This window comes from Pongo abelii, chromosome 11, assembly GCF_028885655.2.
Source record: "Pongo abelii isolate AG06213 chromosome 11, NHGRI_mPonAbe1-v2.0_pri, whole genome shotgun sequence".
NCBI classification, from domain to species: Eukaryota; Metazoa; Chordata; class Mammalia; order Primates; family Hominidae; genus Pongo; species Pongo abelii.
The window spans coordinates 26604460-26620326 of record NC_071996.2 but is presented as its reverse complement, the minus strand read 5'-3'; the positions used below and the strand labels follow the sequence as shown (position 1 = coordinate 26620326).

The 15867-nt window shown below is 42.7% G+C and overlaps 1 protein-coding gene across 25 annotated transcripts in view; it reads right to left on the bottom strand.

Moving 5' to 3' along the window:
* The window catches only part of CLASP1 (cytoplasmic linker associated protein 1), a 310798-nt gene that overhangs the window by 175469 nt on the left and 119462 nt on the right, over nucleotides 1-15867 (bottom strand). For all 25 annotated transcript variants that reach the window (XM_063712719.1, XM_063712722.1, XM_063712720.1 and 22 more), the window contains exons 4-7: nucleotides 14801-14904; nucleotides 13909-14000; nucleotides 11962-12037; nucleotides 1788-1885 (exon numbers count right to left, since the gene is read on the bottom strand). In XM_063712719.1, the coding sequence (XP_063568789.1) occupies nucleotides 1788-1885; nucleotides 11962-12037; nucleotides 13909-14000; nucleotides 14801-14904 (370 nt within the window). The remainder of the gene's footprint in view (nucleotides 1-1787; nucleotides 1886-11961; nucleotides 12038-13908; nucleotides 14001-14800; nucleotides 14905-15867) is intronic.

Here is a 15867-nt window from a genome sequence, read left to right as displayed (position 1 = left end):
TGCCTGGCACTTAACAAAATGCCAGACTCCCAGAAGGAAAGCAGGTATTCAGCATAAACCAAATTGTGCTGTGCAGTTTGACACAGTGAGCCACTCTTATTCCACTTGTTGGGAATGGTGGGGGCCCTCCCCAAATCCACATTTCTAGACACCAGCACGGGGCCAGGCCTGTAAGCAGGCCTTTCTAAGGACAGCAGTCTCAGGCCAGCTGCATTAACTCTTTCCTGCACTCACCTCTCTAGATCTCGGTTTCACCATGTCATTTCCCCCTGATTTGCTACTTTGCTGTGGTTACCCTCCAAAAATACAGAGGAAGCCTCCTGTTAAGATGGAAACTGTGTAAAATGGTGGATTCATGGTCTGGGGTCACATCAAGTTACACAGCATGGCATGAGGCCATCCCTGCAGCAGGGCAGGGTTTCACTCTCGAGACCTGTTTTCCCAACAATCACGGTGACTTCGTCATTAAACAGTCCCTTCCCTTGATATCATGCCTTCCCTGCTCATCTGTGCCCTCCAACTTTCCCTAAGAGATTGTTTAGTATTGCTATTGAGTTCTTTTTCCTCCTGTGTTCTCACCATATATTCAAAGACCAGAAGGCTGAGGTTCACAAAACACAGGAACTTTAAAAAAAAAAAAAAACAAACAAACTATTATCACAGATTATCTTTTGTAAAGAACATGAAAAGTAGTTTTATTCCCATCTAATCATCCTGTGCACAGATGGTGAGAGCAATTCCAAATCAGGCATGACTCTCAACCACAAGGAAGCACAGTCCACTTGTCTGCCCATGGAGCCGCCACTTGAGGGTCTGGGGCCCTCCGCCGTCATGTTTGCCTTAAAGACATCAAGACAGTTGACTCCTGTATACTTCAATATTCCATCCCATTTCCAGATGCCCAGTATGCCATAAATTCTTTTGTGAAACAGGACGGAGAAAATTAAAAGGCAAGTCAGAAGAACAGGGTTTTGAACTTGGGTCTCTCTCTTAGTAGCTGTGTAATCTCTCAAAAGTCACTTCATGTTTCTAGGCCTCTGGGGTTTCCATGGATAAAATGACAGGCTCAGATAAGCTGCCCTGTGAGTCCACTCCAGTTCTGTCTGGAATTTTAACACTACTTTCCCCCTTAAAGGAATGACCCAGGGTAAAAGTTTGGAATTAATTTGGTGTTAAGTTTCTCCATCACAGTTAAAATTATACATATCTGATCACTACATTATTTTAAAAATCTGGACTATAACAAAGTCACATTTGTGGACTCCAATTGTCTTGGGTCTGATGAGACGCTGATCCCCTTGCATGGGCTTATACACATTGCGAATGACATGAAAACAGAAAGTTACATTTAAAACATGATTACCAAAATTATAACTTATGAATTTTTATCCAAACACATTCTGGAATGGCTTCATTCATTCAAATATATTCTAAGCACCTACTATACTAAGTGCTGTCTGTACAGATATAGATACAGAATCATAGATATAGAACCATAAAAATTAAGAGTGCTGAATTTTTCAATACCAATTGCTTTTAAAATCAGTATGTGGCATGGGACCTGGCCAGTTGTCTGAGTGAGAAACTCTCATTTCTGAGGAACTGGAATGGGAGCAGACCCCTGATGAATGATCTGGACAAAATCTCCAGTGACCCTCTAACCGTAGATTCTCTGAATAAAATAACCACAACAGAAAAAGTATTGCAAATCAAGATATTAACTGGAAAAGAATGGGGGTGGGGGTGGGGGGGGGTAGAGCAGAAGAAAGGAAAAAATCTGCACTCACCGGGACTGTGGCAATCCTTTTTTACTGAGATCTGCCCTCACACGTTCTCCTACATGTCTGTAAATTTCCACTAAGCTGTTTATTGCTGCATCTCGAACCTAGATATAAAAGAAGAGATCTTACAGCTGCTCTGTGTCATCCCCCAGCAAGTCCTGCTGGGACACAACAGGCCATATACCACCCCAACTTATCACCATTTTACCAGTGCAACTGTGAATACAATCCTTACATACATTTGTCTAGAGAAAGCCATGTTTGACAGTTTTCACTTTGCTGATACAATGTCAAAGGGTAGTAAAACTGTGGGACCCCCATCCCTATATACACGGCAAAGTCCATATCCTTAGTTCTTTCCATTCTTTAAGGTAATTTTGGAAAACTGGAATTTTCAGACCATCTTTCCAAATTAAGAAACAACACTAAAAATAAATAAATGATACTAAAAATAAAATACCATGTAAAACACTCTGGATTTAAGTCAATTAAACAAATACTTAATGAGCAACAAAAATGGGTAGTACAGGCTATATGAAGTCCCATACTCAAGAAGCCCCTAGTCCTAAGAAGGAGATTTCTAAAAAGTCCTAAAATTCTACATTACAGGGCATGATGCAATAAACATTATTCAAGAGCATAAAGAGCTTGCAGTTTAAAGAAGGGAGCAATCACATTAGGGGATGTCAAGGGATGCTGTATGAGGAAGAAACCACTGCGAAGTGCTTGGAACAGCAGGATTTCACCAGGTCCAGATGGAATGAGCGGATTCCGAATAAGACACAGCCTGTGCAAAGGCATGAAAGCAGACATGCACGGCACATGCTTCAGGAAGAGGAAGTACGCCAGTCTGGCTAGACCAGATCAAACTAAGAAAGCAGCATGAAATACGAAATAAGGTGTGAAAGACAGGGTAGATTTTTTTTCTAACCTGGAGAAATTTGAATACGGACTGTATATTACACATCACTGTATCCATGCTAAATTTCCAGGGTGAGAGAAATGACATGAGTTTATATAAGAAAATATCCTTGTTATTAAATGATACACACTGATAAGTCTAGGGTTAAAAATATCATCATAAGCCGGGCGCGGTGGCTCACGCCTAGAATCCCAGCACTTTGGGAGGCCGAAGTGGGCAGATCACAAGGTCAGGAGTTCGAGACCAGCCTGGCCAACATGGTGAAACCTTGTCTCTACTATAAATACAAAGAAATTAGCCGGGCGTGGTGGCGCATGCACCTGTAGTCCAGCTCCTCAGGAGGCTGACGCAGGAGAATCGCTTGAACCCGGGAGGCGGAGTTTGCAGTAAGCTGAGATTATGCCACTGCACTCCAGCCTGGGCAACAGAGCAAGACTCTGTCTCAGAAAGAAAGAAAAAAAAAATCATTATATCTGCATGTTAATTTCAAATGGCTCAAGAAAAAAGTATGCGTCTGTATATGTATGTATGTGTGTACACAGAGATACAGAACAAATGTGACAAATGTTAACTGGTAAATACACTCACTTTCTCTGTATGTTAAAAAATTTGCAAATAAAAAGGTAGGAAGAAAAACATTTTTAAAACATAAAATGGAACTAAGGCCAGGTGGTACTGGGGAGACTGTGCTTAATTCAGTAAGCAAAGATGGGAGTACAACATCAAGGTAGTGGAGAATGAAGAGAAAAGAAGTAGGAATACAAACAAAAATTTACAATTTGAAATACTGAAGGGAGTCCTCTGATTTAACAGTGTTACACGACAGGTAACTTTACTCATAATTTTTATCTCTTCCAGTGGAAAAAGGCAAATCTTAGGCTATATTGTCACCCAAAACCTCATGCTATGGACTGAACTGTGTGCCCCCAAAATTCAAATGATGAAGCCCTAACTCTCCAACATATTTCAAGATAGGGCCTATAAGGATGCAATTAAGGGCCGAGCATGGTGGCTCACACCTGTAATCCCAGCACTTTGGGAGGCCAAGGTAGGAGCACAGCTTGAGCCCAGGGATTTGGGACCAGCCTGGGCAACAAAGTGAGCGCCCATCTCTACAAAAAAAGTTTTTCTTAATTAGCTGGACCAGTTGGTACTCACCTACAGTCCTACCTACTTGGGGGGGCCTGAGGTAGGAGGATCACTCAAGCTCAGGAGTTGGAGGCTGCAGTGAGCTATAATCCTACCACCACACTGTAGCCTCAGAGATAAAGCAAGACTCAAGTTTTTTTTTTTTTGTTTTTTTTTTTTTTAGAAAAAGGAGGTAACTGGGTATGGTGGCTCGTGCTTATAATCCCAGCACTTTGGAAGGCCCAGGCAGGCGAGTTTAAGTTCAGGAGTTTGAGTTCAGGCGAGTTCGAGGTCAGGAGTTCGAGACCAGCCTGACCAACATGGTGAAACCCCATCTCTACTAAAAAATACAAAAATCAGCTGGGCGTGGTGGCGCACGCCTGTAATCCCAGCTTGGGAGGCTGAGGTAGGAGAATCACTTAAACCCGGGAGGCAGAGGTTGCAGTGAGCTGAGATCACACGACTGCATTCCAGCCTGGGTGACAGAGCGAGACCCCCGTCTCAAAAAAAAAAACAGGCAATTAAGATTAAATGAGGTCATGATGGTAGGACCCTAAAATTAGAGGATTAGTGTCCTCATAAGAGAAGCCAGAGAGCTGGGTACACACACAGAAGAGGTCATATAAGCACATAGTGAGATGGCAGCCATCTACAAGCCAGGAAGAGAGCCCCAACCAGAACCCGGCCTCCCAAACTGTGAGAAAATTAATTTCTGTTGTTTAACTCACTCAGTCTACAGCATTTTGTTATGGCAGCCAGAGGTGACAAACACAGATTATCAGTTTATTTTTGGGGGAAAAAAATAATTTCTAATGTTAGGGAACATTTTTACATTGAAAATGCGGTCAGGCACGGTGGCTCATGCCTGTAATCCCAGCACTTTGGGTGGCCGAGGCAGGCAGATCACTGGAGGTCAGGAGTTGGAGACCAGCCTGGCCAACATGGTGAAACCCTGTCTCTACTAAAAATACAAAAAAAACACTTTAGCTGGGCATGGTGGTGAGCGCCTGTTAGTCCCAGCTACTTGGGACACTGAGGCACAAGAATCGCTTGAACCCAGGAGGCAGAGGTTGCAGTGAGCCAAGATCACACCACTTCACTCCAGTCTGGGTGACAGAGCAAGACGCTGTCTCAAGAAAAAGAAAAAAGAAAAATGCACATATTACAGAAGTAGTCAATGCTACTATACCTTGAATATTATTAAAGTGTATCACCATTGCTTAGTTTCTAGAGATAACATCTGCTCAGAGCAAATCTCAATGGGTGATCTCTTTAAAGAACAATCAATACCCAGTCAGCTACTTAGAAAGTCTGGGCCATAAACGTTTAAGAGACTTACTGGAAAAATTACTAGCTTTAGAGTCAAATATTAATAAGTAGACTTAAGGATCTACTTGGCCATTTAGGGAGCTGTGTAACCTTAGACAAAACACTAGAACTCCTTTGGTCTCAATTTCCTCCTCTGTAAATTGAGGGTTGCTCTGAGGACTGAAAGAAATAACAGTTTCATTCAACAAATATTTGAGTGCCTACTAGGTGAAAATGAACTGAAACGCCTACACAGGCCAGGCAGTGACATGAGGAGTGAGTGACTGCAGGAGGCTGAGTGCAGGGTGACAAATGGCACTGGCAGGGAACCCTGGAGGCAGGGACAGAAGAGAGATAAGGTGCTCAGGCAGATGGGCCAGCACCACCCAGCCACAGAGGAATGGAAGCACAGCTTTACCAGACCTTCTATCCTTTCAAGAAAAGTTAAAAATATACATCTCCCAAATATAAACTCATTTGAACTCAAAATGTAAAATTAAAACATTCTGCAGGCACAAGCATACACACACCCACGAAGCTATAGGCTGAAACCAGCTTTTTGCCAGCAGTTTGTTACCTATAGTTTGTATCTATAAAGCAATCAACACAATGGCTAGTGTTATCTATATCTTTTAAACCAACATCTTTATCCTTTAAAATAATCGTTCCTTAGACCTAGAAAGTTACAGGGTCAGATAGCATTTAGGGATCTAAACTATTCTTCACTGAAGAACTGCAGATGAACAGATATTCTTTGATACTGCAAAGTAGGACACTCTAATAGAGAAGAGGTTTAAATAAAAGCCATTCAGCTGAGACTGAAGGACAATGCAGCTATTCGCTTCTACACAGGCTCTCACTGGTCTCGCACTGCCTCTCCCTGCTGATCCCTCAGGCTCACCACAGAAAGGCACTGCAATGTGTCAGGCCATGAAGACTGCAAAAAGACAAGAGCCCCATACATGCAGCACGCTCTGCCAGGTCTTATATGCATGCTTTACAGAATCTAAGGTCTCCAATGTCTGACCGTGTTGTTCCTTCCTTCCTCATAGTCACTGCACACTGGAGGGTGTAGAGGCTGGCAAGGTTAGTCACCTGCCCAAGGCACACAGATCAGGAATGGCAGGCTGGGGCACCTCTCTGGGGGCAAGCCAACATCCTTCTCACCAGCGCACTGCACCTTATTGTGGATGCCAAAATAAAGGCTTCCTGCAAAGCAAAAAACTCAAAGGAAGGCTTCTGCCCTAGGGTGGGGGACAGGGAAGCAGTCTATAGACTAATGAGACCCTAAATCCACCCTGTCCTCCTAGAACCCAGCACAGCCCCACAGCCAGTGCCTTGGAGCGTGGGTACCCCAGCACCCCAGCACAGCTGTGCCCAAGAGCCCACCCCTGGCTCCCAGGCTGCAACTGTGGCAGGGCCGCATGGGAGCTCTGTCAAGCCAGCAGTAGAGGTGCTCCTCCCTCCTCCTGAGCTCTGTCCAGCTGGAGACAGCATGAAATTAGCAATGGTCATCATGTTTCAAGATGTTTTAGGCTTTGAAAACGTCACCAAACTCAACAAGAGGGCCAGCAGTCAGCATGGGGAGTCCCACTGGACGCAACCCTCTGCCAGCCTGCCTGCAAAAGGGTAGGTGAGGTGCTGTGAAGATGAAATCAAAAGTCTTCAGGCAGAACTCAGGCTTTTCTTATCTAGTCAAGGGAATTCCTATTGTTAGGATGCCTCGGACCACTGGCTGCCTCTGTTACAGCCACTGCCCTGTCCTCATCAACAAGTACAGACTTCATACTGAAATCCCCACCTCCAGGAAGAAAAGCTTCCCTCAGCTCAGGAGGTACATCCTTAGTGTACGGCCATCACATAATTCTAGTCCCTTCCCAGCAGCTGGGTCACACAGGGGCATGGAATGCAACTCTCCAACAATGAAACATGAGGGGAATCTGTGGGAAAGCTTCTAGAAAACATTTCTCTGCTCTTGGAAAAAGACATTCAGGGAAAAGTGAACACTGGCTGGGTATTTGACGATAGGAGAGAACTGCTGATTCTCGGGACATAGGAGGTGACAATGGTATTAAAGTTATGTTTTTGAGGGAAAAAAAGTCTATCTTTTAAAATATTTAAGAGTTAAATAAATGTGGTCTAAGATTTGCCTCAACATAATCTAACTTTTGCTTCAAAATAATGGGGTGGAGGAGGGGAAAAAGACAAAACTGAACTGGCCTTGTCAAATGAGCTGATGGCACATGAGGACGCTTTATGGCACTCTCACTGCTTGTGTGTATGTTTGAACCTTTCCATATGAAAGTTGAAAACAGAAGAGGAGCTCACAAAGCAGCAGCCTCCTCTCTGCCAGGCCAACCGTGCGTGCGTGCGGCAGCTGTACCTGTGCTGTGCCTGTGCTGAGAGCTCTAGGGGGCAATGCACACAGGCTGAGGTGCCCAAGACTCCGGCTCCAAGCTACTGGCAGATCCCGGAAACTTCCTATGTCAGGACCTGTCGTCACGCAGAATGACACATTTCCCTACTGCTCTAATGATTCTGAGTTGGGCTTTCAGTTACTTGTAACCAAAAGCATCCTAGCCCACACACACTGTGCACCTGTGGCCCACTCTGAAAGGCTTCCCTGCTCTGAGTCACTGCACTCAGACCACCAAGGAAATGAACACTTGCCGAGTTAATTTTAAACACCAAATCCAGTCTTTGTTAGCCGCTGCCTGAAGAGCTGAAAGAGGATTCTCCATACACTGGCCGTAGGGAAATGAAGAGCTGGAGGCTGACTACTAGGTCAGGTGCCTGAGTGCAGAGACAACACTGATACAACAGTGTCCTCTCTGGTCTGAGACTTGGCAAATAAGGGAAAGTCATTCGAATAGTTATGGGACATTGGGAACTGCAAAGAGGAACAAGTTATAATCTTAACTCTAGAGGTTCAGAGACTAGTAGGAAAGATTAATGAAAAAATTAAAATAAAGGCAACAGCAAAAGCACATGCAAGCTACACAAGAACCCCAGAAGCAGAAATAATTAACTTGGTTAGTATCGGGGAGGTAGGTGGCAGAACTTCCTGGCAAAAGGGAGATATGGATTGATTGTATGTCTGTGTATGTGTGTGTGTGTGTGCACGCGTGCAAATGTATGTGTGGACAAAACATTCCTAAGGCACATGTGAATATATGGATTATTTTCAGAGTGCTCAATTTGGAATACTCTAGCTGTAAATCCTGTCTACTACAGAATACTGAAAGCTGCCTGTAGAGTACCAACCTCATCTTATGGATGAGGTGGGGGAAATGAAAAAACAAAACAAATAATAAGAACTTTCGCAAAAGCAGACACACAGGTCTAGAACTCAACCCACAAAACCACTATAGGCTCCAAAGTCCTGGCCAAAGCCTAGGGCTTCCTGGCACAAAAAGTATAACTGACATTAAAGACACTAGGCAGGAAGTGCTAACTTGAATTTTTGGCTTAATGAAACATTTTAAACAAGTCTCACATTTTCTATCTTATTTTAAAAAACTATCTCTTTGCTTCTTCATAAATTATTTTGTAAAATTATATAATCTATTTATGATTTATACAGCAGTAAGATGTAATCCATTTAAATGTACTACTTTTGTTTTTCAGTTGTATTATTATTATTATTACCCATAATCAGTCCAGGAGCACCTGATTTTTGGTAGTGAAACTAGTGTCTGGTATATGGCAGTATGTGTATAGTCTACTCCAGGGCTGCCAATGTTTGGTATCAGTATGGCTACGTCAATATCACAAATATATCTCAAGACACTAAGGCTATCCTACAATTAAGGTTTTTCATACATTTAAAGCACTATACACCTGGGTTTCTCAGAAACCCACTGGCACATGGTAGGTGCATGATTTCTGCAAATGAAAATGACCATCTCAGATGATGAGACTACTGAGTAACTTGGCCTTCTGAGAGTCTTCTACTTAGACCAACAGGTCACACCAGCACCTAAGAACATTCACTTGCAAGGACTCTCATAAGGATTGAGGGGTGAGGCACTTCCCACTGCCTCCACTTTAAAGGGGAAACAGGCTCAAGATGCAAGTGACCCCAAGGTCAGCTATTACCTGCAAAGCAGGGATCTATGCCTTTAACCTAGGTGTCTTACATTGTGTCAGGTAGCTCAAGTATTAATATTAAACATACTCTGCCTTTTGGCAGCTTTAGAACAGTATGTCAAACTGTTGAAGACTCGACATTATCTTAAACTCTTAAACAACTGAATCTACATTTTGAAATTGTGGGATTGTGCTGATCATTTGAAATTTAATCTGTGTACTTCTAAAATAAAGAAAATCTTGTTAAAATCCCTAGAGACCTTACAAGTTAACCCTAGATCTAAAGGAGAAAAATAGTATCAGAGAGTAGCCCAACACAAAAACAGACTAGGCCCTTCCTGTCTCCTTTCTACCAAAGCTTCAGGGAACTTTTAAGCGAGACCTCCTCTAGCAGAAAACTTCAGAGAAAAGGAAAACCTGTGAAGAGTAGGGCATTCTCCAAGGCTTATCTGAATAGCTTCAAGGATGAGAATGTACCCATTCAAAATTTTAAATGTGCTTAACATTCCACTCCCAATGTCTCTTAAAATTTACACTGAATCCATGATCTTTTGGGCGGGGAAATACTGAGGTTATTCATCAGTGAAGAGCCCTAGGACAACGAGGCATTTCCTTCACTTCCTCTGGAGGATGTGGTCCACCTCAGTTGCAGAAGCAAAATTTGAGGCTCAGAAGCAAAATCAAGCTAGTAATCTCTATCCCCTTCCCCAAAAAGCCCAAGGATCCACACAGACAAGACAGGTCCACAGCATGAGCTCTGGCTAAATATATGTGGAAGAAAAAGAGGAAGAAGGGGAAACGGGGGTGAGTGAGGGGATCCTGTGGGATGGACTGCAGTGTGGTGCACAGCCATGCAGTGCTCCCCTCCCCAAACCAGACTCTAGACAACGTCCCTTGTTGTAGTTCTGGATGGTGTAGGTCTGGTCTGTGTTCTTATATTGCCCCACCACAGAAGTGCATTTAGAGGAGCCAGCCCTGCACCGCCCACCCCAGGTATTAAGATCTGCACAGGCAGTGTGAACATTCACATCACCTGTCTGGCCAAAGTCAGCAACTGAATGAGGAGAGAATCACCTCAGCAAGTTGGCTTTTCTGCTCTGCTAGAGCACTCCATGTGACGGCAGCGAAACCCCCAGAGTGCGGCCTCTACAAAGGATTTTTCCCATGGAAAACAAAAACAGAAACAAAACCAAAAGGGGGAAGGATACAAAACGATAATCTATTTGGTAATTTAGAATCTTTTTAAAAAATAGCACAATTTATTTTTAAATTAACGATGAATATAAAGTATGATTAAGTAAATAAAAATGTCTAAACATTTATTTCCAATGCCATATATTTTCCTTTTTTTTTTTTAAAAAAGAAAAAGTCTTGCTGGGTTGCCCAGGCTGGAATGCAGTGGCACGATCTTGGCTCACTGTAACCTCTGCCTCCCAGATTCATGTGATTCTTGTGCCTCAGGCTCCCAAGTAGCTGCGATCACAGGTGAACGACACCATGCCTGGCTAATTTTTGTATTTTTGGTAGAGATGGGGTTTCACCATGTTGCCCTGGCTGGTCTCAAACTCCTGGCCTCAAGTGATCCACCCACCTTGGCCTCCTAAAGTGCTGGGATTACTGGCTTACTGGCATGAGCCACCACGTGCCCGGCCTAATGCTATGTATTTTCAAAAAAGGCTGAAAAAGGGCATGAGTGGAAGAAGAAAGCAGGGAGACAGCAGACGACAGGCAGTGAGGAGGGGAGAGGCTGGCGTAGAAGGAGCAGCACAAAAGCTAAAGAGAAGGGAGAGACACCTGCTACTGGAACTAAGAGCAAGATAAGGAAAGGGCCTGGAGAGCAGGAGGGGAGGGGTGCCGGCTCAGGGGAGCTAGAGGCCACGGGAGGTTGGGTGGAAGGCCAGCCTGATACAACCTCCTGGGAGGGTAACTTAGCAGTTATCAACAAGATTTCACAGGAGAGGCCACTGACCATACATATTTCTCTTGTAAATTACTGTTCCATTTTCTGTCCCTTCTTCTAATGACGTATCATTCTTATCAGTTTGTATGACATAATAAAAATGACTCTGGTTGAGAAATAGCATTGAACTGGGAGGAGAGTTCAATGCTATTTCTCCAGCCCAGACTTGTACAACTTTGTGAATTGCCTGGTAACTCACAGGTGAGACAGCCAGCTCCTCTCCTACCCTCACACTAAGGAAGTGGTACTTTTTGTTAATTTAGGTAAAGTCTGCAGTTCTTAAGGGTTCAGTTGGAGGAGTTTCTACAATGATATACACAGTGGAGCCACCCCCCAAAGCAAAATGTAGAACATTCCCATCACCTCAGAAAAGTCCCCTCAGACCCTCTTCCAATCATTCTCCCCAACCTCAGCAGATTCTGCACTACCACTCCCGGCACCACCCCTTTTGGCTGCAGAGGTGGTGGCCAGAGATCTTATCTTCGAGGCTAGTCTGGATAACGTCGATTTCTAGGCTAGTGATTTCTCAGCCCTGTGTATAGAAGAGGACAGAGTGGCCACCACATTTACCAATTTTATACTTAAATGTAAACTTATTTTATACATTTAAATGTATAAATATTTTATAAATGCTAATAGGTACTGGATCTCTTAAATAATCATCATTGTTCTATGAAGATTAGGACTCCAGTCCCATCCACCACGGAACATCAGAATGCATCTCAACAGTCTGTAAGCAATGACTTCTCCCCAGGGTGTTCCTTCTCACTCACCTGGCTGTTTGGATCTCCAAGTAAGTTGCATATATGTGGCACAATCTTGCTTAGTGTTAAAGTCTGTGCTCCAGAGCTGAAAACAAAATGAGTGCTTTCTTGTTAGTGAGAACTGAGGAAAGAAAGAAAGACGCCTGTCTGCCCACACCTGCCCTTCCCGTGTCTCCCCAATCCCCATCACCAGCTCATACCAAGTCTCTCTCCATCCCATCCACACTGGCTCCAAAGTAAATGTGTCTGATGGCCCCTTTGCACAGAGTTCAAAACCTAGGGTGGCTTCTCCTAGATGAGTCTTCCTCTTGTCCCCCAGGGCTCTGGCCAATCTGGCCCTAACCCTTTAAGGCTGGGCCAGAGCTCCAGCCCCCCAGGTCCCAGTTGCCTCACAGGTGCTGCCTCTGCATTACTATTCTGTCACTGTAAGCCAACTACGAGTCACTTGAGGGACCTTGTTTAATTCTCCCGTGTGCTGTGGCAGAGCTAGACATTCAGGCAACACCGCTGGATGAAAAGACTGCAATCAAATCAGAGCATCTACCCTACTGGGGCACATCTGAGCCAAGTACTGCCCTACTGGGGCACATTTGAGTTACAATTTTCACCATCACCATCCCTGTCATGATAAATAGCCTTTGTGAATAAAAATCTCTTGGTTAATCTGCCTACTACCTTAGCATAAATTCCTAGAACTGGAGCTACTGTGATCAAAGGCTAGAAGTTTTTTTTTTTTTAAGCTTCAGCTACATATGGCCAAATTTAATGGCACTGAAAAGGCTAACATATTAAGATGGAAAAAATTTACAAGTAATATAAACACTGTAATCTCAATTTTGTTTTTAAAAATAACATAACTTTACAGGTTAGGATAAAATGCACCAAATTTAACAGTGATTATCTGAAGGTAACAGAATTATAGTAATCTCTATTTTTTCCTTGTGTAAATTTTTATGATATATACAGTATTTTTTCATAATCAGAAAAAAAGGCTTGAAATTTGTAATTTTTAAAAAGCCTCTCCTACAAATAAGCACATGAAAAAAATGTTCACCATCAACAGCCATTAGATAAATACAAATTAAAACCACAATGAGGTATTACTACACACATATAAAAATGGCTAAAATAAAAAAGTGACATCCAATGGCTAGCAAGGGTATGAAGAAACCAGATTATTCGGACATTGCTGGTAGGAATGTAAAACAGTATGGACAACTCTGGGGGAAAAATTGGCAGTACCTTTTAAACTAAAAATGAATTTATCAAATCACTCAGCAAGTGTACTCTTGGGCACTGATCCAAGAGACATGGAAACTTATGTTCATGTAGAAACTTGTACATGAATGTTCATAGCAGCTTTATTCATAAAAGCCAAAAATTGGAAATCACCCAAATGTTCTTCAACAGGTGACTAGTTTAACCAACTGTGATACATCTATACCAAGGAATTCTATTTAGCAATAAAATGAACTATCAAATGACAGGTGCAACCTCAAGGGCATTATGCTGAGTGAAAAAAAGATAAACTCAAAAGGTTACATATTGTATAATTCCATTTACATAACATTCTTGAAATGACAAAATCATAGGGAGGGAGAACAGATTCATGGAAATTCAAATAGATTCATGGTGGCCAGGGGTCAGGATGCAGCTACACACAGCAGCATGAAGGAGCCCTGCAGTGACTGTGCAGTTGTATACACACACAAATGCACATGTGGTTTTACCTGAGAAATTTGCGCAAGTTCTAGGGATTGTATCAATCTCAACTTCCTGGTACTGATTCTGTACTATAGTTATTCAAGGTGCTAACATTGGGCAAGGGTGGGTAAAGGGGGCGTGAGATCTCATACTACACTTCTTTGCAACTTCCTGTAAATCTATAATTATTTCAAAATAAAAAGTTTTTAAAAATTCCGCCACATAAAAATATCAGGCTCAACCCAGACTTACGCATTGAGCGTTGCTATAAGGCAGAGACAGATGCCTTCTCGAGTACGGAAATTCTTGTGTTTGAAGCCTCCAAGCATTCTGTCCCATACGTACTGCAGATGACAAAGAACAGGTGAGGAAAGGAGAAGACTGCTGCAGCTGTCACTTTGTAAGGGAGCAATAGAAGGCAAGCCTCTTAACAAGTGCCAAATTAGTCCCATCTTCTACCAACACATTTAATCCTCTTGAGAGCATATTGGAAAATAATGACATCTATCATGCTATCAAGTATACCAAATTATAATTTTTAAAACACATTCATTTACATAATTGCATTTAATTCTCCCAAGAACCCTGAAAGAGAGGTATAACTGTCCTCATTTTATGGGTGAGGAAAGCAAGGTCAAAGGAGCCAGTGAGTTGGCAAAGATCACACACTCACACTGCCCTCTGCTTTTTCTGATCACCCCCCAATAAAAGACAGTAGAAGCTGGGAAGGCAGGGCTGTTTCGGTCCATCCCAGCAGCCCCAATTCACTAGAAGACAGGGGCCAGGGCTCCAGCCAGGCCTCCTGACTCCCCAGACACCACAGCTCCCTTTGCAGAGCATTGGAGAGTCGGTTACATAAATGAGCTGAAGAGTCTAATGGATTAAAACTAAGTATATTAGATTCACTAATTTATTCAATACCCCCATGTTAAATTCACTAATTTATTCATCTCATACTTTTGTGACTTATTTATTTAAATATCTTGCATGGGGAAACAGATAGAATGCTGTGAAAATTTTTATCTGTAATATATCAGCTTAAGTCTATGGAGTCACACCGTTTGTGCAAGTACACACACACACCCTCGCACACGCATGCACGCGCACTGGCCAGCTGACCGCAAAACACATCTCTTGCCCCTACCTGGGGATTAGCAGCTTGATCCATGATCTTTAGCAGCAGAGTTTGGTCCTGCTCCCTCACAGAGTCTTTAGCATCTCCTAGTCTGTCTATTAGACTTGGCAGCACTGAAAATCAAAATGGAAACTGATCAAATGAAACCCTATTTGGGGGTCTGTGGTCACCAAGTATTGCTATTTCAATTATGTGGGAAGACAAACCCCTGACCTAAATGATGTATCTTATTCTAAAACCACTCATCAGCTCTACTCTTCTTGCTGAAGTCCATGAAAGTCACCAAAAGAGTCTGCAACATCCTTCCGCATGGACACATATACTATTTGTCTTCCTCCTTACCCCCACGTTCCTCCAGCCAGTTCCCAACGTATTTGTAAGCTGATAAAAATGGAAGACCTTGACAGGAAGAGTCAACAGAAAGGAAAATTTAGGTAAAAGACAAGGAGAGGGGCTCCAGCATATGTGTTTGCGGGTGAAAGGAGTGGGCACTTATGAATAAATCTTAAGTTTCATTACTATTGTGTATTTTTAGTTTTACATCACACCCAAACACACAAGACAGAGCCCGGCTCTCCATCTTCCCCCACATACCCAGGGTGGACCCTCCCACCAGTGCTCCAAGTGCAGCTGTACACCAGAGATCAGCTTATTTTAAGAGTTTGTAAACCTCTATTACATGAGATATCCCTGAATAATTCAGCTAATTTAGGAGGAAAATGTAACACTATTAAAATATCAAATGTCTAAAAGTAAAGGCTTTTTTAAAATTTTTAAACAGTCGGTGCTCACGACCTTTTCAGAAGGAGCATATTGGTCGGAAAGTTAACAGTAAAGAATACATGTGTACCAATGTAAAATAGAGAAATTCCATAAGGAAATGGTTGCATAGAGGTGCTTAGTGTTTATACCGCCCCCATGAAACACCGGAGGTCAGGAATTTAGAGGTATTTAAATCTATGAAATCTGTGGGTTTTGTTCCATTTTGCTGACATATTGTTTTCCCTTCAAAATAAGAGTGAACATTTACTATACACTTGTAATGACATTTACAATCAAGGTGAAAATAGTCATGC